This window comes from Amblyomma americanum, chromosome 8 (assembly GCF_052857255.1).
Source record: "Amblyomma americanum isolate KBUSLIRL-KWMA chromosome 8, ASM5285725v1, whole genome shotgun sequence".
NCBI classification, from domain to species: Eukaryota; Metazoa; Arthropoda; class Arachnida; order Ixodida; family Ixodidae; genus Amblyomma; species Amblyomma americanum.
In genome coordinates this window covers 84,735,339-84,761,276 of record NC_135504.1, presented here as the reverse complement: position 1 = coordinate 84,761,276, position 25,938 = coordinate 84,735,339, and the positions used below count along the sequence as shown (strand labels likewise).

Below are 25,938 nucleotides of genomic sequence, written 5' to 3'. Positions count from 1 at the left end.
GACTGGTAGTCTGCGGCACTACCATGACGAAATCCTCGGAAACGGCAGAAGAGGCCACAATCGCCCTTGCTATCATTAACACAGAAGCTACTACCATACTCAGCGACTCTAAATTTGCCATACGCAATTATGCGAGGGGCAGAATTTCTCAGGCAGCAATGAGCATATTGGGTCAAACCAAAGACTTAGACAGAATTATTGAATTGATATGGGTCCCGGCTCACTCGGGGAACCCTGGTAACGAAGCGGCACACATAACAGCTCGAGGATTCGTCAGCCGAGCAGGGGACGCTGTCGTTGCTGAGAGTTTTTCGAAGGACGGCCTATCATCTTTTCACGATATTACTAATCATTATAAACTTGAAAGGAGGATGATCCCTCCTCCAGACAAAGCCTTTAATAAGGAGCAGGAGACCACTTGGAGGCGACTCCAGACGCGATCCTTCATGACGCCTTACCTGCTGTCAAAATTCTACCCCGGTGAATACGACCCTGCATGTACATTATGTGGTGATTTAGCCACTTATGATCACCTATTGTGGAATTGTAAAGAGGAGCCGCCCCCGAAATCTGTAATACAGGTTCCTACTCTCGAGCAGTTGGAGGCCGTGTTGGTCAGCTCAGACTTAGGAGTTCAAACCCGGGTCATTGAATGGGCTACCCAGGTCGCTGTCAGTCGTGGACTGATAGCCACCTAGCACGGATCGTCTGCATTCTGCCTTTTCTGACAAATTAAATGTTTTCCAATCCAATCCAATTCAAAAATCAATATGGGCATTTATGGACCTTGATTAATTTAGGCAAAGAGGGGAAAAGAAGAGTGAGGAGGAGTCAGCGCTTCCGCATTCCTCCAATGCGGGCGCCGCAGTAATCTCATTTTTTTTCTTCATTGCCTTGAAAAATGCAAGTAACAAATGATAAAAGCACCTCAGTCACACCTGAGCCAGTGGAGAGGAATTCAGATATTTTCAAACAAACCAAATCATCAAACACAGAAACCCACTCTGGTGAGTCAGGCTTTACTCTGAAAGCTTCTCGTAGATAAACAGCACTCGAAGTGAAATTTTCACGTGCAGAGCGAATGTAGACATCTGCAAGTAGCACCTGCATTCGCGTTTTGCACAGTCAGTGGAGGCCAAGAAGCATAATTAAATCATTTGGGAGCTCTTCATTTTGTACTGGGAATTTTCGGATTCCGTCAGGGTGCATCATTCTTTGGAGGACATCCCAAAGAAAAATAGGGTCCCGGCATTCTACGAAAACGTGCTCGATCGTCTCAGGTTTTTTACATAACGAACAATTTGTCGTCCATGGCACGAAGACGCCTTTATTATTCAGCCATGTTTTAACAGGAAAGTTATTGCTATGGAGTTTCAAAACGAATGTTTTACTCCTGACCTATGGGGCATAATCTTAACTCGCTTTAAAACATATTTCTCAGGGCCTCCACGATGAGGTCACCGGTAAAAAGGTGCCAGCAGCATTACATCAACCAGATCTTTGAACAATTTTGTACATTGCAGCGGTAGTCTGGGGCGAAACGTACTTTCAGCATCTTGCAACAAAGACCAACCTCGCGGAAGTAGCCAGTCACAGTACCATTTATGTTTCCTTGTGATATTATTCTTCCAGCCAGCAGCCTCTGCGACCGCGCTTGCATAATCCTGCTTAGAAAGACATCAGTTTGATCACGGACGAACATGCATCGAGAAACAGCTTGAGGCAAAAACCAGTGTGCCAGCCCAAGCGATCCGCTTTTGACATTACGAAAGCAATTCGTTTGGCTGGTTTGCTCCCATGTCGACGCCCTGATAAATGCAGGAACAACACGGTGCACTTTTTGAATAGTTGTCCACAATGCACACGTTACATTCATAAAGTATCAGGGCTCTGGAATTAAAAAAATGCAAATATAAGCACGGGAAAAGATTGATAGTTGCCTTCCTTGCCAAGCGTCCGCTTGCCAAGCGAACGCAGAGCTACTATATCTAAATTGTTATCTAGAAGAAGCTGATTAAGTTGGCATTGTGGCCTTCTAGTTCCCAAACCTCTGGCATTGAAAGTAGCTGCGCGAAGTGGGCCATGCGTTAAAAGCACCGCCAGTACGCATGCCTACCCACCTTCGCGGTCGTGTAGCCGTCCTCGTTTGGTGATCTGGAGCGCACACGTCCTCCCATCGAACCACTGGGATACATTCGAATGCATGTCCAGTCAGTGTAATCCAATTCCAGAAAATTCCTAGCTAGCTTAGAGGCTGAGGCCACTTGAAGTTAGTCGGCTGACAACCGACACACAGATTGTCCAGGCCACCACACAACTACAGAGGCGGTTTCCCCGCCTGCCTTGTGTCAGGCGAAAAGCTCGGTTGCGGTTTTAACGTCGAACGTCGTATCCCAGGTGTTTTCGGCGGCGGCTCTTCGCTGCCATCGCTGGACTGCTGCTTCTGAGCGAGGATCTTCATGTGGACATTTCCCAGCCATTGAGGCCGCCGTTTCCTGACTGACGTCCAAGGCGTCAGTACATGGAGACGCAACGTCTTCAGGTGTTTCGACACAAACTTTCGTCGTTTCTTTCGGTGTGCCGTGGTCGTCCTCCGAGGGGGCATCTACGACTTTTTCACTAGCTTTATAATCGCTGGCTGCCGTAACCATCTGCTTCGATAGAAGCGTCAAGGAAGGCACATCTTGTTTCAGTTGCATCCCTGTAGAGCCAGCTGCTTCCTGCGCATCCGCCTCGCCCATTAGAAGCCCAGATGAGTCCTCACTGGTGCTGGGTCCAGCAATGCTCCCGTAAGTGCGGGAACACTGGCCATCTTCGTGGCAGAGCCGATGACAGACTCGGCGATGTGGAACCCCGCCCTCATTACGAATGTGGCCGGTTCTCCGTCAGCGGAGGCACAAGGAAGGCTGCCAAGAACGACGACAAGCGCCAACTCACCGCTGTCGTTCAGCCGGTTTCGCAGGTCATCCTGTTTCACGCCTGCTTTCCATTTAAGGGTGCCCAACTGTGTCGTTTAGCCCATTTCTACCATGCCATGCACCCGCCAGCGCTCCCGGGCAGTTTCCGAAACTTTTCCATACGGTGCAAAGGCACGCTCTGTAGAAGCCAATGCCGATTCAGGCGCACATCCTGGTTCGCCGGGTCAATCACCAGGCAGCGACGCCTTTTCACAAGTAGCTCGCCGAAGCGTGTAACCCGCTATACCGCCTCGGCATCCTTTAAGGTGATGGCCCCGACGTGACTCATGCGATGCGCCCCCAGGCCGATAACGTCCGAGAGCAGCGAGTGTTCCACCAATGCGTCGCGGAAATCTTCCATACGGTACCGGCGAACCATGACATCCGATAGCAAAAACTGTATTTAAAACGAAATGCCCTGTAGGCAAGCCTCGTAAAACAACCTGGTAGCCACTTTCCTTTTCTGTAGCCCTGTTACAGCGGCCGGACATTGCCACTGAAGCGGCTTCTACGGAGCCCGTCATCGCACGTCCGTACACGGTGGTGGCCGGAAGTGGAATCCAACTGGGCTAGCATGCTTTTTTCTTAATTACCGCTTAGGCAAACACCCACACAAAAAAATTCACATTATAATGAGAAATAAAAGACGTCCGCCTCTTTTGGGCAGTGCGTCGCTCAAAAACACTTCACCATTGCCGTCGTGGATTACGTGTAGCCATTCTGGCGGATTTCTTTGGCTTTTCAACACTTCCGTTATGCAAATCACGTTTTCAGTGAAGTACTCGCGCGCGGGGCAAACATATGCATCTTCGTTTCGCGCATTCATACTTGTCTTCCGTAGTCTGTGCAAGCCCAACAGCGTAACCATGTCGAGGGGTATCCCTCATTCATCAGCAACTGGTAAGAAGCGTATATCACGTAGTTAAATTGGAAGCTGCTTTCTAAGAGTACGCTGCAGAATGTCGCACAAGAATATTCAGTTCCAATAGCCGAGAAAGATGGGCTCAGCCGTTTCAGGGCTTTCGACAAAGTGTACAGTTTACCGAACACGGGACAAATATTCCTTTTCCTCAAACTTTGGTTTAACCGGCTGCTTTCCACTACTTAATTTTTTAAAAAAAGTCTTATTTGACGGGCGCACTGGCATTTTTTTAACCTTTTTAAGAACGTTCACTCCTGGGCCTGCACCGTATATAGAGCGATACATGGGCACAGGCAGCGCCACACCTATCAAAAACGTGTATAATTTTGGCTGGTTATTGTGGACAGGTACACCAGAGAAAAACGAATTTTTAGCATATGAAAACACAAAAGTGTTTTGCGTAGGAAACCATGAATACTTTTTTCTCCTTGAAACATAAGTTGACACCACAATCTCCGGTAATTCTTGACCAAGGCGTACCTGAATAACATTTCGCAAGAAAGGATCACTTTTCTGACGCAAGAACATAAATCGCGACGATATCTGCTTCAAAAAGAAATGTGCAAGTCTAAGACCCGCATTACAGACCGCCGAAAAAGATTGCTTCGACTTCCACATTCCCACACTTAACCCCGCAAAAGGACCGATTGCACTCTATGCAACTTTTGAATGGTTATTAGGGACGTGCAAACAGTGCTTGAAGAATCTACCAAACTTTGCCAACAATAAACAAGTTCCACACAGTGGACCGAACAAACATTGAGATCTTTCTCAAACCCCACCTCAGAATTTTCACCCGACCACGTTCAGTCTCATCTGCCAATAAATCTCTCGCGTCTTTATAGTGTTCTACTGGTACCCCCAGAAATTTTACGGGTGAAGGCGAGAGTTGTATATTCTCGAAAACATCAGGTGTGGAATCCAATCCGCCGTGGCAAAACCCCATGCATTTATTCCAGTTTATGATGCAACCAAACATCCTACGAAACTTCTTTACTAAGCACACTGCTTGTATAATGCTTTCCCCGTCTTGACTGAAAAGTGCAACGTCATCGGCATGCGACATAAACTTAACTTCGCTTGCCATCAGCCTGGATCCACGCAACTGTTGACAGTGGAGCTCTGGAGCCAGCAGAGAGCAGCTTAGGGTGAGAGTACAACGCAAAACGCAGTGACCAATACACGTTTGGGGCGCCTGTAGCATAATCACGCCTGCCATTTGCATTGCGGTGTGGCCTAGTCGGTGCTCCGCTCTATCTTACTCCGCGGTTGGGGAAATAGACTGAAGAACTGAGCCTGAAAGGCATGTTCATCCGTCGACTTGAAAGCGTACGGTTCGCGATAATACTGACTGAAAGCCTCGATCGTTTATTGCTTTCGTATAGTCGGTCAAGCAGCCTTCGCTCTCAGTTTCTACGATATCTTCCCCACCTGCATATCTTTCTTCCCGTTGTCAAATTTCGCCCACTTGGCAGGTCGCTTTCCAGCAAATTATCTCATCGGGCGATAAATTGCATCTTCCTTAACCCTTGCGACATCGATAGCCTCAAGTCTGGTTTTAATTTCACTGTAGGTTCAGTTCATAATCATGGGGTTCTATTTTCTGCTTTGATAAATTATTTCATCATCTGTTCCAGGTTATTCTTTTCAGCTTACTCAGCATTTTCAATTTCTATATGGACCTTTCAACCGGACTGACTTTGATAACACATCCCATTTTTGTGCGCAACTTTTCCCGTAACACAGCCAAGCTTTTAACGCGACAGCGTTCAGACGCCCTTGTCGGAGAAAATCCGGCGTCGTCGCCAGCTTAGCTGAGTGTGCGCGAAAAATACTCAAAAAACCCCAGAGAAGCAACCTATTAGAGGCACGTTGGCCACCTAGGTGACGTGACCTTGTGGTGGCATCACAACGTGCCCACCGGATTGTGAGCAAACTGCGCACAGCGGCAGGTGCCAGTTTAATTAATGATTAGAAGCCAGAAGTTGCTCAGAAAAACCAACCTGGGTTGCAAAATCCCCATCAGTGGCAGCACCTACCATCCCAGGGCAGTGGTGCATTTCTTAACTGGTGTAGCACTGATCCAGGAGAGAAATGGGGACTCCCATGGAATAATGAATGCTAAGTAGAGAACGACCAATTCTGCATATGTGGGCATTACCCCACAAAGCTATGGCTTCTTACCCATAAGGTGGAGCTCTAGCCACTGCGGCGGCTCAGAGTTTAAGGCGTTTGGCTGCTGACCCGAACGACACGGGTTCGATTCCGGCGTCCGTGGTCGAATTTCGATGGAGGCGAAATTCTGGAGGCTCGTGTATTGTGCGAATTCCGTGCACGTTAAAACACCCCAGGTGTTCGAAATTTCTCGAGCCCTTCACTATGGCGTCCCTCATAGCCTGAGTCGCTTTTGGAAGGTAAACCCTCACAAACAAACACTAAAAACAGAAACACATAAACAAACACAAACATCAAGAAACTCAAACAAACAAACACTAACAAAAACTAATTGGAGCATGTTTAGCCGTAAAAAAAGCCACAATGTGTAAGCCAGCCTTCGTTGTCAGCGTTAGAAAAAGAGGTTCTGTTTCTAGATAAATTATGATCTTAACTTGGGGTAAACTAATCAGGGGGAAGGCTTTTTTTGATAGGACTTCACCGCTTTTCAAATGATCAGCTTGAGAGTCAAAGGCTTTGTTTCTGGAAAAAAGGTATCGTTCTTCAATAGTTTGGTACTGAGTTCTCAGAGGCCCTAATTCAATTCTGACTCAGATGTTTCATTCTTCCCTATCGCGATTATGGCAAATCAGTGATCAATGAATATAACCAGTTCGACCTTATAGTTGTCGAAAATCTCCGCGAGCTCAAGGGAAACACAAGCTCTGTCAAGTCTAGCATGATTGCACTCTTCGAAATGTGTGCAGCGACGTCTCGTTTCTCTCTTTGCAAACTGTGCGATGTCTTGAAGAGAATCCTTTTCTCTGTTTTCGCTAAGAAAACGTCACTTTCGCTTCCTACAACCCCAGAGTCTGATTGGATTGGAATGCAAAGCCAAGGTGTTTATACTGCCGCAAAATGTCCTGTTTATTTTAGCATGCTTGGAACAGATAACAGAACGTTCTCATGGCAAAGCACAACCTTTTTACGCCAACCTTTTTACGCCCCTGAGCCGTGCGGTGAGTATAAGAAAACTGCAAGTTTCCTCTGCTGCCCGTCCTGAGGAGCACGCTTTGATTGCCCACTGACTTTTTTTACCATTTCCAGGGCTTCCGAGCAAACGACTAGCATGGTCAAAAATGCTAGTGGTTAATCCTTGCGTGCCCCTCAGGACAAGAAGCGGACGGGACTTGCAGTTTTTTATATACACTGAAAAAGGATGGATAGCTTGGCTAGTCGGTAAACGTTCATTGAATGTGGTAAAGCGCGAAAGCCAACGAAAGAACAAAATGAAGAGGCACCACAGACGAGCCCTGTGCTCGCAACTAAAATTTTAATCATAATAACACATATATTGTACATCAAAGTCATGTAACTTTACATAGCCTACAGCACATGCACAACCACTTTCAAGGGATGACCCTTAAGCTTATCAATTGACAAGCGGTGAAGTCCTATCTAAAGGAGCCTTCCCCCTGCTTTGTTTAACCCCAGTTAAGGTCATGCTTTATCTAGAAACAACCTCTTTGTCTAACGGCAACAACGAAGGCTAGCGTATACATTGTGACTGCTTTTTAAGGCTAAATATGCTTTCATTAGTTCTCGGGTTGTCTTATCCCGGTGGCCAACCAATATACTTGTGTTAGTGACTAACGGACGGCTTTTTTTCCCTTCTGTCCCGCAATCGCGGCAGTGGTCTTTAAAATGGCGATGCCTTGAATCTGACAGTAAATTGGATCAGCGCTCATCTGTCGTGTCTCTTTCTAGTGTTCATTCGTCTGTCTCCGTGCTGTTCCACTCACAATGAAGTTATCTATGTTCACCACACGGCTAGTGGGCTTGAAAAAGGGCTGCGCGTTACAACGTTGAAGTTTTGTTCTCTGCTTCAAACGGGCTGAGCAGAAATTGTCACGCGGTAGGAAAAAAGGCCGCCGAAAAACAAGACGCGAGCACGCACAAAAATTATTATATCAAACATTCAACAACAATAGCAGCCTGTGGGTGAAAAGTGGTGTATAAGACCTCTGTGTCATGTGGGATTGTATACCTTGGCCTAACTATCGGTTGCATCAAAACTCGACTCACTGAACACCACAAAGCGATAAAAAAAGGCACAGGAATTCACCTTGCAAGCCGTGGGCAAGAACCGGATAAAGAGATAAAACTTGTGAAGCCCACCCTGGAGCAAAGATCTGTTTACACATTAGGGTCAGGAGACTCGATCAGGAGATTATAGAAGCCGACTGTACTGCCAAAACAGACCATTGTGTCAGCGAGTCATCCCTTGCACTGACGGGGAAGGAGATATTCTTCGTTAGCTGTGACAGCTAATACTTGAATTTTGTTTTTGTTTTTGTTGTGGTTCCCGAGTTTCTTTGTATTGTTTTTATTATGTCGTACTTATAATAAGCGTTTGGACAAACGGCTTTGTTGCTAGTATGCGCTTGTCGCGTGTGCTTTCCTCGAGTGTCTCGTCTTTTTTGAGCTACCCTTCCACCAAAATGCGCCAATGCCCTTCGGAACGCCTCCAGCACACCAATATTTGCAAGGCTGCCTATTATAGGTACCTAGGAGTCATTCTTTTAAACTCCTAGCAATATAAAGCACTTAGCATACTTCAGTCAGAGTGATTGCGCGAAACACACAAACACACACAAGACAGGGTAAGGAACGAGCACGGGCGAGTACCCCGTCTTGTGTATGTGTGTTTTGTGCAACCACCATGTCTGAAGTGTCGCACTAACTAGCCCGACAACAAGTTCCACTTTACAAAACACGTTGTGGGGCTAGTTGGTGAAGCATGGTTTCTTGAAGAAGTTTTCCACTCTTCGACTCTTGGAATAGAATAATTTTTTAATGTCTAAACGAGAATATGCTTCTGTTATACAGAGTCTGAACATTAAAAAAGATATTCATCAACTAGAGCTCATTCAAAGAAAAGCCGTGCGCTTTATTTTCAATAAGCACAGAACGTCTGACTCTCCAAAGAATCTTATGGAACGTAATAAAAATCCGCCTTTCCATGTGCGAAGAAAAATACACCGCATTCTATTCCCTCATAAAATTTTAACAGGCAAACTCAGTTACATCTCCTTCATAACTCAAACATTCTACTTCCTACAAGACCTGCAATACCAAGGAATACTCTTTAAAGCCGCTTTTTGTTTAGTAATCGCCCACTAATACAGTTTCTGCCCACAAATAATTTCTAGCTGAAATGCGTTTCCTGAGATTGTTTTTCGTCGCAATAAGATAGAAGAAGAACTTGTTGGATGTGCCTAACGCTTTGAATTACAAACTTGCGTGCATTTATGCTTTGAATGTCATCTATTTTGGTTTTTTTGCATGGCACGCGGGGCATTCATCAATATTATTACGTGTCATGAGTGTGTTTTAAGCGCCTCCTGTTTGGGTCTATCAGGCCTGCAGTGTTGGGAGATTAATGAATAAATAAATACCAGCGTGCCGAACTTTAAACTCTCACTCACAAAAGCAATGTTTAAGGCTGGTTTCCTCGTTATATACGAAGCCACAGACTTAACGATGTCAGGCCAGCTTTAATGCTGACCAACCTAATATTTTATCTCAAACGCTCAGCATGTGTCTGGACTCACATCCTGGCACTCATTCAAAGCGAAGTTTGGATTGGTCGCTAATATACAGCTGGGACATTCGCAAAAAAGACGAACTGCATAACAAGAACACGGACGAAAGGGAGGCAGACACACACTAACGCCTCCCTTTCGCCCGTGTTCTTGTTGCGCAGTTCGTCTTTTTTGCATTATGGTCAACCAACTAGCCCGACAAGTCCTGTTGGGACATTCGCCCTGTCTTGAACAGAAAGGTAGGTGACCCACATACAAGGCAGCTTGTATTGCCAAAGGCAGATGCTGAAAAGACAGTCAGACAAGGTGTGCCACGTGACGAAAGAAATTAGAGGTCAAGCATGTCACTTACTTGTCATTATAGTATGATATCATGAACTACATCTTCAAGGTGTGTCGTCATTTTTGACTACTTAAATGCAGTCGTTTGCCTAGGTTTCCAAAACGACGGCGATCTCCTCTTTCTTCCACGTGCAGCGGCTGCCGGCAGGTGCCACTGGCTTTGCATTGTCCCGTTCCGCACCCCGCTGCGGCCTGCGTAGCACCGGCCTTAGGTGCAGCACTGTCGTGCCACCTGCGGTTCCCAGCCAACTTTACGGCGGCTGAACTGGCGGGCCTCCACCTGGCAGCAGACCTGCTCCTCCTGCTGCCTGGACAGCAGCCCGCAGTCATCTTAACCGACTCGAGAGCAGCCCTCCAGCTGCTGCGCCAGAACCAGCCCAGACAGCACACGGTTGCCAACCTTAAGGCCCGACTTATGGCCATCCAGGATGCTGGCCGTCCGGTCTCCCTCCAGTGGCTGCCTTCACACGTTGGCATCACTGGGAACGAGGCTGCGGATCAGCTGGCCGGAGCCGCCCACACCAATGGCTCCCCGGTGTCCTCAAAAGTAACGCAGCTGGACTTCGCCCGTCCTGCTCTTCGGCAGGCCGTACGGGCCCTCCACCCCGATCCCCGCGTGGCCTCAGGAGTCCGCTTCATGCGGGTACCCGACTGCCTGCCACGGAGGGAACGGGCCCTAATCCTGCGACTACGAACGGGCTGCTCATGGACACAGGCCCGGCTACACCGACATGGCAGAGCCCCGTCCCCGGCCTGCTCCTTCTGTGGGGCAGACGAGACTCTGGGCCACCTCCTCTGTGCCTGCCCGAACCTAGAGGCCGCCCGGCGTGACATGACTGCAGGGTACCGCAACCTAGGGCTGCCCTCCTACTCGGACCAAGACCTGCTGCACCCAAAGCGCAGCCAGACTGAGGCCTTCCGACTGCTGCTGGAATTCCTACAATCTACGGGATTAGCCACTCGGCTATAAGCCTGGCTCGCATCCCGTGATCCAGAACACGGCCCATATTTCCTGGAAACCCCCAGCAGTCGGCGCAGCTGATGACTTTGGCGGCAGCTTGTTCACCACCTCGACACCTGCCGTGGTGCCCTGAACGGGAGTGCGGGGCCCCGACGCGCCGTCTCCCATGGCGATATCCCCCTGCTGCTGTCCTGAAGCAGCCCCCCGGCGGTACGACCAGGCCCGCATCCCGAGATCCTGGACACGGCCGCCGGTCCCTTGTGCGCCAGCCCGCTCTCGCCCCAGCTGTAACCACAGCTCCTGCGCGCCGCCGGAAACGGCGGTTTTCCTTAGCGCACCCCGCCGCGCTGCTACCCTGTAGCAGTTTACCCCGCGGTCCTCATCGGCTGCCGCATGGTGGCCTCCTGCAGCCAACCCGGCTGAGCTGTAGTCATCGCCCACCTCCGCCCAGGCTTTCGGCCGGACCGGGGAAATGAGCTGCCTGCCTCCTGCAAGCCCCCGACGTGCACGCGCCACTACCAGTGCGTGCCGTTCACCCTCCCCAGTTGTGACTACTGCTGCTGCTGGGACCTGCCTTCCTGGACACCACGGACCACCAGCGCGCGTTGCAAGCGGACATCCCCCTCCCCACATCCCCTTTCCCCATCCCCGCTCCAAGCTGTGCCCCCGCGATATGGGTGGCAGAAATCGAGCACATTCCCCCCACATAGCCACAAGAAGACCCAAAGCATGTAAATAAGCGCCGATCGATTGCGTCTCCATGCTGGGACGAAATATATCGACTTCGATCTGATACTGCCACGTGCACGCACAGATTGACCGGGTAAAAAAACAAACTACGGGGCTTTTTTTTTTGTACTCCACGGTTTGCGGCCCAGTATGCGATTGGTAAAAGAAGGAATCTCAATACGCTTTTTTCCTGTGCGTTAGCAGAGTACACCGCTTTTGAAGCAAGTCTGCTGCTTTCCACCAAGAGTCAAAAAGAAAGAGCAGCATGTCGAACTTAAAGGTTCACTTTTCTGTCTGTTAGTATCCATCCGTCTTTATTCCGGCCCCCGCTTATGGCGATCGCCGTTGAGGCAGCACTAGAGGAGCTCAGTGAGGCTATCGTAAAGATATCCTACGGTGACCTTTTTTAATACTGGCGGCCACAAATCGCCTGACTATTTTATGTGGGTACTGAAATATGCATGCAGGCCTGATCCAAGCTGAACATGAGTGATCACGGGTCGGGCGCAAGCACGGATGGTAGAAAGATGCCTTTAGCACCAATGACTTCGGAAAACGATCTACGTGCCCTCCTAACAAGAAGGCTGGCAGTGTGGTTACAGAGGATTAAAGTGAGGTGTCGAATATGCGCTCTCAGGTTGTCGGCCGCACTGTAGGTAGAGATGAAACCCTCCAGGCCAGTGAAAATGGTTGTCGCCATAGAGAAACATTTCGACTATTTCAAGCTCGTTCAGAGAAATTGTGTATGAATACGTTGGGAAACTGCGACATTTGTCTCCCGAATCTATCCTTACTGCAATGTAGCGAACCATGACGGCTGCGCCTGATGGTGCCCAGGAAGATGACACTGACAAAGACAAAAGCGCTGCCGCACTGCATGAGATTGCTTCGGTGGCTGTCTTTTGCGTTGCCCGCCGTACAGCTTTTGGAGGATTACGTCCCCCGTTTACTTGTGTACAAACCTTCCTTTCACTAATCACAGGGAGGCTCCACCGCCCAATACCCTACGATTAGTGCAACGTGCAGCTCTAGCCCTCAGCGCATCCCTCGAGAATAAGGATCGTATAAACGGTACTTCACAAGTTTTTCATGATCGAGGTGTGATAAACCCTAGAAACCTATTCCATCTCTCGTACGAAATTTGTTTGGCATATAAATAAAGGGCGAAGTGACATATTGACTCAAGTACTAAGACAACTGCACACTATTGGTAGAACTTTCCAAGGCTTGCATGCCATCCGCCGTGGTCCCTCAGTGGTTATGGCGCTCGGCTCCTGACACGAACGACGCGGGTTCGATTCCAGCCCCGGCGGTCGAATTTCAATGGAGGCGAAATTCTAGAGGCCCTTGTACTGTACGATGTCAGTGCTCGTCAAAGAACCCCGCATGGTCGGAATTTCCACAGCCTTTCACTACGGCGTCCCACAGAGAATGAGTCGCTTTGGGAGGTTAAATCGCCAGAAACCATAAACCGAACGAAGCTTGCATGCCGATGTGAGATATAAGTATATTGGTCTCCTCTAATTGAAGCCTTGCTCGAACATATAGGTGATTATTTTATGTGGTATGCCGTCCCAAAGCAGACAGGCTGATATGGACGTCGTAGTGGAGGGCCCATCATAATTTCCACCGCCAGAGATTTTTAACGTGCACTGACATCGCAGGGGCCTCAAGCATTTCGCCCCATCGAAATGCGACTGCCGCCGCCGCCGGGATAAAAGCCCTGTTTTTTTAAGCGAAATTTATTGCCCCAGGGCATCAGTGATGGGTGAGGGTGTGATGAATGATGTACTAGAGATCTAATGAATGGAAAGAGGTTAGCTTATTGATGAAGTCCAGTAGAGAACGATGGCACGGTCCCTGCTTCCAGGCAATGTATGAAGCAGGGTTGCTTGGTGAAAGACCTGCTACCACCAGGTGTGGGATCCTTGTAGGCTTGAGAGCTTGGCAGTCCCACAGTAAGTGATGAATGTCGGCCTCAATGTCCTCGTGTTTACATACCGGATACCCTGGCCGAGGAAACAATTCTCGGTACTGAGGCCACTTCCGAGTGATGGCTGGTGTGAGGGCAGCCCCGTCCCGGATCCTCCTAAGCGCAACCTCCTCGGCACGGGTAACACCGCGCAACCCCCTTTTTTTTCGTGTCGGAAGCCAAGCACCATAACCACTGGGCGACAACGGTGGCTCTACCTATCGGTGCGTCACACCTGATGCCGATGTACAGATGCATAGTTGATCCCATTGTGACAGTCGAAAAAAACCACAAGTGCTGGGTTAAAGATTTTTGGGCTCAGTACTCCATGTGAACAGTTTTAGGAAGACAATGGTATGTCCTAGGCTTGCATAAAATGTGATTTTACGGATAAATATGTAGCCAGTTGAAAACACTTTTGTTGATTTTGGTAGCTCCCAAAGTGTCCGAATGGCCCGGTGAGTTACGTAGTCGTGTGATACACCTTTCAGATCTAGAAACAATGCTACGGTCCCTTTCTTTCAGTGGTCTTGGCATTAAACAAATATTTGTAAGGTCAACGAAATTTCCGCAGGCGAATGGTGCTGTGGCTCATAGGTATACAATTTCGCTACGTTCTGTTACCCTACCGGGGTTACTCCCTTTCTGTAAGAACAATTGCTTTAACAACGCCAGAATTCTGAGGATGTTCAAGCCGATCCTGCCCTTAGTATAGTGCCTGCACGATTCCTGCGAGTCCGTAAAACTAATGCGGCGTTTACTGGTCCGTCCGTTGTGGGCGATCGCTAGAGCTATTTGGGCAGACTCAGCTTTGAAGGTTTTTTGTGGCGATAGAAACGCTTACTAGTTGACGCTGTAAGTAATCTACTACCACTGCTACCGACCCCTTCCTGTCACAGAGGGCTGAATGGGTGCACACTGTGTCCTGTTGCTATTCTCTTGAAAAAAGCGCTTAACCCTGCCGCATCTACGAAAACGCACACTTCTCTAGAGCAGTGGGTGTAACAAACAGCTTAAGCTGATCGAAGCGGTCAAGAAGGCTACTTGAAACTGTGAAATCCTGGATTAAGGACGCAATCTTGCTCTCGGATGAATACTTCTCTGATTTCCAATAAGTTTTTTCAGTCAACCAATCAATAATCAACAACACAGAAAGAAAGCATGTTCAGTTATTTTTAGAGAAGAACGAGAAATAGTGTGGGTGGAGGTGGTCAGATGCTCGAATGTGACGCAGGGCACTTCTAATGCCTGATTATGGGTTTCGAGGGCCAAGCGATTCACAGAATTACTTGAACTGTTGGTCATGCGGGCTTTGAATTTTTCTCTTGGCTCTCTTTTCATCGCACCTTGCGTCTGGGCGGTCGCGAAGGGAATTTGCGGGGCCGTATATGCTTGTGCATATTGAAGTGGCTGAAGGCGCTGCTGTTTCACCATGAATTCTTCTGCTGGTTTCAGGCCTGTCTCAACCGCAGAAAACGAATAGGATCGAAGCGATTACTTCTGGTATGATACACATCAAAGCAGTTTAAAGGGAGGCAAATTGTATTCCTTTCTGGGAGATTTAATTATCCCATGTGAATGAGATTCACTACACTGAAATTTATTAGCTCGCTTTCACTAGGGCTCCCACTCCCATATTTCGCCATAGTCTGTCTGAAGCCTCCGCGTTGCACGTGGGTTACCGTGGAAACTCCTTCCCCTACACCTACGCCCCTTCCCAGAGAAACGCATGCGGAAGAAGCGGCATCGGAAGCGGAGTAGAAAGCGGCGGCTCTCACTTTCGGCCGCACAAGCTAAGCGGGCTTCTGAAACGGAAGAAAGGCCGCTTCCAATGGGCGTGCACACGCCAAACCCGACGCGTGCGGGTGCCGAAGAAGGGGACGGCGGACGCGAGGATTGGTGGCGACTGGTCGTCTCAAGACGGTTTCAGTCTGGAACCGGGCTGTCAAAAGCTTCTGGTATGATGGGACTGGAGGGGGTAGTGGTGGAACTCTTTTATTGGCTAGAAAACAGGACGTATAGGGAAGTGTGATTGGACCGAATCTTAAGAGGCCGGTCCTCACTAACACTAGGTGGGGTCCCTAGCACGGTACCCCAATGGCGTCGGCCCCTGCCCAGGACAATTGGGGCCTGTAGGTTAGCGCAGCCGAGCAGGGTCGCCTCCCAGTCCTCCTGTGGGGGGGTGGAAGAAAGCAGGGTTGGAGGAGCAGTACCACACCGTGTGGTAGATGTCCGGAGACTTCTCCGCACAGTGCAGAAAGCTGCCCGAGAAAAAATGGTCGGAGTGCTGAAAGCTACCGGGCACAGAAAAGTACTAGCATGCAGGCGGAGCTGAAGCCACTCCTTCGCCTTCGAGGGGGGAGCGTGATCTTGTCCACACCTCATTGCTATTCTTCTCTGCACGTAAAATCGCAAGTACTAACCCCCACATGAATGCCTTTTAGCCTAGTGCGCTAGCACTAAAAGAACATTACAACCTAACATTGGCAATGCCAAACGGCATGGATTGCTAGCGCATAATATTCTAATATAGCCAAACGAAGGTTAACATCTGCTGACTTTTGTCTTCGTTCGGTGCAGCGCGGAATAAGAAAAGTCCTTTGATGATGATGGCAATGGCAGTCAAGAAGTGTGTAAAAGTGCAGCGTACTAACGCGAAACACTTTAAGGCCGCTTTTACATTAAGCATGAAACGCTTAATGTCCTATTCTCGGTAGATTGACACGAAAATTGTCCAAAACTGAAACGGAACATGAAGAAGAACCTGACACCGACCATTAAAGAAAGCATGGGAAGGAACCTTAAACGGAATAGAAGGGTTAAAGCACCAAAGGAATCCGAACTGTCCGCCTGAATGATATCCAGCAGATAAAAAAAACGATCTGCCCACAGCAGGGCTTAAAGAAATGAAGGCGATCTGTAGCGCTTCCTGGCTCCACCTTCTCTTGGGAAGCCGGTTCTGGTCACGCTAGGTGTTTCACACCAACTGCGGCGAACAGAGCCGAGCACGCTGCTGTACCGCGTCCCCAAAACTAACGGCTTTGCTCAGACAGGCAGAAGGCTCCTCCCGCTGCACGAGGTCAAACACTATGGTCGCTGCTCGTTGCCCATTTCGCCCACGCGTTGTGTAACCACCATATCGCTTTCAGCTCGAGCATCAACTCATCGACCTTGGAGCGTGTAGCCGACCTGGACCATACAATAAGCGTTTTCTCTTTCTCTGTCTCGCTTTGGAATGTTGAGCAAAAGAAAAGTACCTGGCTCTAAGAAAATCGAGTGTGGCTGCAACCATCTACGAGTCGTACTAGAATGCGCCATGCGTGCTCTGCAATGCATTTATGACTTCCATCTGCTCTTGATGACGACGTAGACTGTTTTATTTCTGAGCAAAAATGAAGTAGTCACACGAAAAGCTCTGTGAAATTTAATTATAGTCGCGCACAAGGTTAAGTGCCACTACTTCAGCAGCACATGTTCCTCGGAAGTCCAGAGAAATGCAACTAGAGTATCTATTGTCTAATGAGCATATGCGCTTCGGTAAGCTGCTAGTGTGGCTTGCTAGACTCTTTACCGTACAGTGTCGTCGCAGCTGATAGCGGGAGAGATGTTCTATCGCTCAAGCAGATCGGGCACCAGGTTTATTAAAGCGCCTCAAAAGAAGGTTTACGCAACGTTCTTTTTCTCTCATAAGGCAGCCCGCAATACCCTGTGGTGCGGCTGCTTCCGTTCCGCCATAATTGTTGACCATGACCATTAATAATCTTCAAACGGGATGTCTAGAACGATTGCGGAGGAGATCCCTCATGAGGTTTCCGAAGCACTTCCTAACCGATAGCCCGAAAGTAATACAGTTTGTAAGTACAACTGAGTGCTAACCCTTGAGCGAGACAGCTGGGCTCGCATGATGCAGCTGGCATGACGCAGCATTCGGGTGACTGACACTCGCTTCGCAAGCCTGCTATAAAATTTTCAGTTATTTAGTACTTCCCCCCCGAATAGGTGTCATCCAGTTTTGTAGCGATAGTTACATTACGATAGCATTTCTAGCCTTCAGCTTGGCTCCGCCGCCACTCTGTCACTGTGTTGGTCACGTGTTGCGAAGCAGCTGCCGGCAGAAGGAACGCCCAGAGAAACGGAGCGGCGAAAGACTGACTTTGCAAATCAACTGAGCAAGTTGCACTCGGTCAGCTGTAGCTATCGCGTCGCTGCAGGTTTAACCAGAGCTAAACCACCGCCAATTTCTTATTGTACTTCTCTGAGAAGTTATATACGTACTGTCCAAGGGATTCATTCTTCAGCTAAATAGTATGGCTCGCTAGCAGCACGGAGGTCTTGAGTTTCGTAAAAGAGAGGGTGAATGCTCCCTTCACTGCTGAAGCATTTGGACCGGCGGCGATTTAAAGCCAGCCACACTGCATGGCTGAAAAGCTAACCCAGTGGGAAGTACAATCTGAAGGACTGCGTATAAAAGGACTGCGTATAAAAGGACTGCGTATATTCCTTCGCCTTGCACGCGTTCCTCTGGTTGACTTGCGTTTATAAACCGCTTCTTTCTGTGCACCCGACTCCTGTTTATCATTGTACCACGTTCATAAAGAAATCAGCGACGTTCCTTAGAGGGACTGAGTTTACAAATTAGCGCTTTTTACAGTGTTGCATAGGCTAACACCTATTTAAGGATGGAGGACACAATGTGTATTCTCTGAGATATTTAAATTTCCCCCCGATACCAATACCGTGTCCTAGAAAGGAATCGAGAGACCACTCTTAATCCTTGGATAGGAACACCAAAGCTGTTTACCGAGTTTCACGATGATAGTAATCGAGAGCTCTTACCGACGAGCAGCACTTCCACGGGTTAGGTGGAGATTTCACTGATTATGAGAGTGCTGACTCCGCCGAAACACCGTTGACTGCAGGTTAGCTGCATGTATCATGGTAGGTCAATCGCCGTCTCGGAAGTGCTCGAGAAGCGTCGGCAACAACTTCAGTGCCCGCTCGCAGCAGCTTCTGTTTTCATGCGAAGTGGGGCTTACTGGTGGCGGTGGTGGAGAAAAACATTTATTCAGAAACTAAAGCCAGCTGCGAGCCAATACAGCGAGCTCATCGATTGAGCCGGGGGTCCTTGGCTCGCGTTCAACAAATCCACAGGGCTTGCAATGTGTTCGGTTCACTGACGCGATGAAGCGCAACCCATCGATATTGAGCATCGTTAATGAAGCACACGGCCATGTTTATCTTTGGAGTAGGCACTGGGAGACAGGTTTAAGTTTACGTAAAGGCTAAATAGAAGTTGACCTGTACCGACAGATTCATCATCACCATCAGCGTGACTGCACTCATTGTAGTGTAGGACAAGGCCTTTTGCATATTCTCGATTGGACACCTCATTCTAACGACAAATAGCTACTGTCGTTTAAAACGAAGCTTTGATTATATAGAAAAGGTAAAAAAAATTGATACAGGTAATGCTATACCATCGGCTGTTTTGGACAGAAAAGTGCGACGACGCCAGGAAAAACTTCTGTTCGCTTACCCCTGAGACTACGCCACAGCGCCACTCATTTCGAAAAGGCTATTGTGGCTTCTTTTTCCGCGTCTACACAACGACTTTTAGGTGCAGGAACAAAAAAGTGCGCAACTTTTAAAGTCATTTCTCTCACCACCCAATCCGTATTTTGTTGCCCAAGAAAGCCGACGTAAGCTGAAATTGTCGCAGAATCGAGCTTTGCTAAGAAATTAAACTGGTTTCGGTTATCTGCATGGACCCTTCACAGCCTGCTCAGCTACGCGTGGAAAGCCCATCTCTCTGAACAAAAGGGAGTAAAAAATTGAAGTGGATACTTAAGCTCCGCCCTAAGGATATGACGCGTTAGCTTTAATGAGTTAATGCCCACATATCAGAATAGGTAGTTCTCAGCATTGCATTAATATGTCCCTGCAAATCATCTCACCACTCCTTGGGCAATCGTGCGGTGGTTAAGCGATGCGCCACTGCCCTACGACGGCGAGTGCTGCCACCGGTGGCGCTTGCGGGAACCATGTTGCTCTTCCCAAGCGTCCTCTGGCGATCAACCATTAACCGACACCAGCCAGGAGCTCGTTGTGCTTTCTGGCAACGCGGGCAGGGCACCTTATCTTTACTTATTTTTCTCCCGAAACTAATCTCTCTCACCAGCTAGGATGGCTAGTTAGCTCACAATCCGGTGGGTAGGTTCTCAAGACCTCACAAGGTCACGTGACCTATCTTGCCCACAAACTATTTATCGCTCTCAGAGCCGACAGCATCGACAGCGGACTTTCTGCCTTTAACGCTATCGCGTAAAAAAGCAGTAAGCTGTCCCCTAGTGAAAGGGATTGCAGTGAATGACGGCTTAATCCCATTTACACCCATAGAGGTTTAGAGCGTATGCTTAAGCCGCGGCTGCCCTCACCGTAGTCCACAACTCTCCATATTGTCACCCAGGACACCGATTTCGTGCAGCCCGGATGTTTGTTAGCGGTTATTTTCCCGCTTTCTGTGCCTCGCGCACCAGCTGCAGCGCATCGTTCTCTGTGGTAACGTAAGGAAGAGTTGAGCGCAGAACGAGCCGGTCTGCCTCTTATCGATCGCTTCTCGAATACACCTAAACGAGGTTGATCATGATCATCGCAGTTGCTGGCCTAGCTTGATGGCACACATGCAATGTAATTGCGTGCCATAAGTAATATACACTGGCCTCCCATTAGTGTTGTGCTTATTTTGGCAGAACTAATTGCACACTATACAATGACCTTAGAGGCGGAACAAAGAGTTGTGTCTCGCGTTTGAAAACTCATGGGTACATTCGCGAGAAAGATAAGGGGATACTAACTTTTGCCGCAAAATTCCGAATATTATGGTTATTAGTGCATTGAATTTGAGAATGACTTTTGGATATTGCATTTCAAGGCGAAAACTTGTTAGAAAAACAGAAAATTATGGTGCTTTTCACACAAAATTATCAAGTGATCAAGAAATAAATACTCAAAATTTTTTCCGCTCATATTTCTCACGACTGTACTTTATTTCTGCAAAAGTGACTAAGAGCCCCCGCAGGCGCCGATAACGGGAAGGCGAAAACATTCGCAGTCTCGTTTCAGCTATCAGTACCTTAACGTTGAGTCACTACTTCCAGTCATCGCCACCATTTTAGTCACTACAGCTCGGCACATCGCCTTTCAATGTGTTCTCTGCTGCCTCTTCTCTGAAAATAGAGAAAAGTAAGGAATGTGGGGAATACCGGGCGAAACAGCCGCAACGTCCGTTGTTTTCGCAGCCGTCACGACCAGTGGTTGCTGCAGTCGCGCACCGCCAGACCCGCATTCGGTCGCGTGCGCTCTAGTGCTTGTTAGCGGCAAAGGACGCTGTCCTCCGCGTAGACCCGCTCCCTCTGTCGTTCACGATAGCTGCTTCGCACGCCTTAAAAATCGCACGGCAGTTTGCAAATCTAGCGAGCTGCGCGCACCAAAAAAAAAAAGTGGGTTCGTGGTCGGTTGACAGCGAGTGTGCTGACAGTGCGTCGTTGTGCGCGATCGAAGGTGACGAACTACACCTTCGTCAGCTAAGGAAAGGCTTGGCTCGAGGCTGCTAGAGCGTTTGGCTGCGTCGTTCACCTGTCAGGTCCGAGAATGCAGCACCGAATCCAGACAGCAATGGCAGTTATTTCTACGGGAAGTGCTGGTCGACGGCGAGCGTTGTTTGCAGCAGTGGAGCGAAGGCGGTGCCTGTGTAGTGGTGGGTGTGTGTTTCTGACGTCACCTCCCGGATTATCCAATGATTGACTTCGCCTACGGAGTGAATATCTGAATTATTGCTGAAAATTATTTTTTTCGCTGCATAATTCATCACTATACACGGACCCGTCAGCAGTACACAGAGTTTTGAAGGCGCGAGCGAAATCTGGTAAAATTTTGGCAAAGTACGTACGGCTGAAGAGTCGCCATTCACGTGGAAAAAGGGCGAAAAGCGTGAAACTGTTCGCGATGAGCAAATATCTTTTGCAGCAGTGAGGCGAAGGCGTTCGCTGGAAAACTTGCCCGGTGCGTTTGTGACGCCACCTGCCGGTTAACCTTGCCCGAGCCAGTGAAAAGGAAAACGTGCTTCTAGAAGGCTACTCCAGGAAATTCTTTCACGCTACCTGCAGCTGCATTCGCGGTGGCTGTGGGCTTACTAGACGCATAGTAGTAGTAGTAACTGTTTAATCTAAAATAAAAACAAAAAGGAATGCAAAAAATTTTGCTAGCTCCGGCATCTGTCATCACTAAGGCGGAAACACTTGAGCTAGGGCAGCGGAAATTAAGGATAAGAGGCAGTTAGAAAAAGTGAAATGAAAGCCCCGCCGCGGTGGCTCAGTGGTTAGGGCGCTCGACTACGGATCCGGAGTTCCCGGGTTCGAACCCGACCGCAGCGGCTGCGTTTTTATGGAGGAAAAACGCTAAGGCGCCCGTGTGCTGTGCGATGTCAGTGCACGTTAAAGATCCCCAGGTGGTCGAAATTATTCCGGAGCCCTCCACTACGGCACCTATTCTTCCTTTCTTCTTTCACTCCCTCCTTTATCCCTTCCCTTAAGGCGCGGTTCAGGTGTCCAACGATATATGAGACAGATACTGCGCCATTTCCTTTCCCCAAAAACCAATTATTGTTATAAAGATGTGAGGGTACAGGAAGAGAAGTTAGGGGGAGAGGTGATAAATACACTATTTACAAAACAATACATTTGTCCAAGTTGGGCGCGTGCAGAGTCAATAAAGCAAAGAAGAACACACGCGCAGAACACTTTGCCCACAACAGCTGGGGCGGGCCGCCCACCTATTAATCGTCCAAGGTAGCACACGTGCAGCGCTTGGTTACTGCGCGACACTACCTGGCGCAAAACAGGCGAGTAATCAAGCCCATCTGTTCGAGAAATTCACAGAAGTTCACCAAGGTTCGCTCACGGGTGCGCGCACTGCCCTGCGGCCACAATAGCGTCTTGAGCGAGTATGGTAGTATGCCCAGCGCCGTGTAGGCCACGAGCATATCACGACGAGCGTCAGCGAACGCGGCACAGCGAAGGAGCAGGTGCTCCAGGGTCTCCACTGCACCGCATCCATCACACACATCACTCGTCGCGAGTCCGTGAGGCACCCGTTGTTCCCCAGGCCACACGCAGCCAATGCGCGCGCGTAGGATCATTGCACGTTGTGACCGTGTAAGTGCGCGACAGCCGGTGACACTGTCAATGCGCTCACCTCCCGCGATGCGTGGGTCGGGGTGCTGCTTTCGGAGATGGTGGTGGATGGCCACACGCACGTCCTCCAGCGCAAGGGGCAGAGCTGGCACGTAGTTGGTGTTCAGCGGTCGCGAGGTCGTCAGCTTCTTCGTTACGGACGACGCCGCAGTGGCGGTGCCCCCACTGTGCCCGCACAGCGCATCCTCTCTGCGCGAGGTGCTCGATGCGCGAGCGAATTTCCCGCACTAGTAGGGTACCGCGGCCGTTGCAATGCAGGCGGCTGAGGGCGGTGCGCGAGTCGTTGTAGAGTAGCCCAGGAGCGTGGCGTGCGTCTGGCTGTGCAGTCGCAGGGCGGGGATGGTAGCTGCCGCTGCGAGGGAGCGGCTGTCACGGACCACTGAGCCCTCAGTGCACACGAGGAGATGGTCCTGGAGCTCCTCGTGTATGACGGCTCTACTGGACGCAAGCGAAACTACGAAAACATTTAAAATATAATTAATGGTTAAAAGCGGTCAGTAAGCGTGAAAAAAAAACGAAAAGCGATGAAACTCTTTAGGATGGGAACGTGGATTTTGTAATAGTGAACCAAAAATGATACTTTTTTTCGAGAAGTGTGAAATGAGGCATAAGTTGAGAATGAGAGAAGGAATGCAGGAGATAGATATAAAGTTAAACGAATGAGTGAAGACCCGTTGCGTTGAGGTAGTCGCAGAGGTTTCCGATGAAATTATTATTCATAGTTATGTTCGCGGTTCCACCGAAGGCCCACCTCCCAGAGGAGCCGTTTTCTAATAGCAGCCGTTGCTGGGCACGTCCGTAACAAGTGCCGCACATCACGATGAATGGATGGAATGTATGAGCGTCCCCTCTGAAAGGGCTTGATGGCAGCTGCCACTATGCTCAGATTTTTTTCCTTTGTTTTTGTTTAACTGCGCTGTAATTTATTAAATTTCGCCATTTTCTTTAAACACGTCTTCCTACACTTTTAACCTTATTTCACCTTTCTGCTTTTTAGCCACCAATCTTCCAATCGCTTTTTGCTAACTTCCACCGCAGATTTTTTTACATGACTACCATTATCTCTAAACCCTAGGGCCTCAGGAAGTGACTGTGCCTGCATCGACATCGAGATTTATGCCATCACATTTTAATATGAGGTGTTATATTGTTTCTACAGATTTACCACACGAGAACATGTGATATTGTTAGTTAAATTTCTTTTTGCAGCTGCGCATTCTAAGGCATCCTGACCTAGCTTCAAAGAGTAGGGCAGCGCCTCTTGAGTTATCATAAAACGCTTCCTTCCTGATCTGCCTTTCTCAGTATCGATATAGTTCTACACTAGGCTTCTTTTCCATTGAATCTGTCCAATATTTACCTTCTGCGTTTTTAACCTGTGGCCCCGCCGCGGTGGCTCAGTGGTTAGGGCGCTCGACTACTGATCCGGAGTTCCCGGGCTCGAACCCGACCACGGCGGCTGCGTTTTTATGGAGGAAAAACGGTAAGGCGCCCGTGTGCTGTGCGATGTCAGTGCTCGTTAAAGATCCCCAGGTGGTCGAAATTATTCCGGAGCCCTCCACTACGGCACCTATCTCTCTACCTTTCTTCTTTCACTCCCTCCTTTATCCCTTCCCTTACGGCGCGGTTCAGGTGTCCAACGATATATGAGACAGATACTGCGCCATTTCCTTTCCCGAAAAAAACCAACCAATTTTAACCTGTCGTTTAATTCTCTTTCTTTCTCCGTCCTCGTGTCTATACTTACTGGTTCTTCTAGTTCTTTCTAGTTCTTTTCCGCCAGTGTGAGTCACCGCTCTTTCTGTATAAGAAATTAAATACCTTAGTTTCCTACCTGTTACCGTCCCATTTCCTCAGGCGTTCTTCGTATAGTGTTTTACCCTGAGCTTCCCGTGCTTCGAATGACGCCAAGCTCATATCACCCTGTACTGCCTCGCTTGTGGTTTTCCCGTAGGCACCTAGTGCTAATATTGCAACAGCTCTCTGATTTACTGCTAATCTCGACTTAACTACTGAGCTTAAGCACAGAACCACATTCCCGAAAGTCCGGAAGTAAGCCCTGGCGCCATTATTCCTTTCCAAATACCTCTCAGTACTTCATACCTGTTGTACCCCACAATGCCCTATGTTTCATTATCCCGGCATCTCTTCGCCCTTTTGCTATGAGAGACTGCTCGTGCTTTTCCGTGTACATATGCCCGTTGTTTACCCATACCTCGAGATATTTGTATTCGGCCACTCGGGGTATTTCATGGCCATGTATTGTAAGCTCCTGATCAGTTGTATTGTTGAAAATCATCACACCTCACTTTGTTCCGCTAAAACTGAAACCTAGAATGTCTCCGTCTTTCCTACAGCAATTAACCAGAGATTTATGATCTTCCTGGCTATCTGCTAACAGTACAATATCGTCGGCATACATTAAACCCGGTAGTCGTTGCTCAACAACCTTTCCGCCTAATCTGTACGATAGATTATAACCTAGATTGCATCCTTCGAGCCTTCTTTCCATACTTATCATATAAAGCATGAACAGCAGCGATTATAGAGGACAACCTTGGCTTAATCCTTTGTGTACCTGGACAGTTGTCGTACTCTTAATTCTTTCCCATGTTACTTCCACCTTATTTTCTCGATATATTTCCTGTAGAAAATCATTTATTTCATGACTGACACCTTCATCTATAATATGTTGCACAGGAGTTCTTTGTTCACGTTGTCGCATGCACTGCTTATGTCAAGGAAGGCTAAATACAGAGGTCTATTTTCCACCTTAGCTATTTCTATGCACTGGGTAAGCACGAACAGGCTCTCAACTAAGCGCCTACCACTTCCGAACTCGTTCTGAAGTTCTCGGAGTATTCTATTACTTTCTACCTGTGACTGCATTTTTAATTTTCCCGTCTGCATCGCCAGCCTGTACATAACTGGTGTTATCGTAATTGGTCGGAAGGATTTTATGTTCGGCTTATTGCCTTTCCCTTTATAAATAAAATGCATTTTATTCTTTTTCCTGCTGTGCGGAATTTTCTTTTTTGTTATGAC

The 25,938-nt window shown here is 48.5% G+C and overlaps 1 protein-coding gene across 1 annotated transcript; it reads left to right on the top strand.

Moving 5' to 3' along the window:
- The first annotated feature begins 2,752 nt into the window (after positions 1–2,752).
- LOC144102572 (uncharacterized) lies at positions 2,753–10,950 on the top strand. Its single transcript, XM_077635808.1, has 2 exons — positions 2,753–2,789; positions 10,181–10,950. Exons 1-2 carry the CDS (start codon positions 2,753–2,755, stop codon positions 10,948–10,950), a joined length of 807 nt encoding a protein of 268 aa, XP_077491934.1.
- The last annotated feature ends 14,988 nt before the right edge of the window (positions 10,951–25,938 follow it).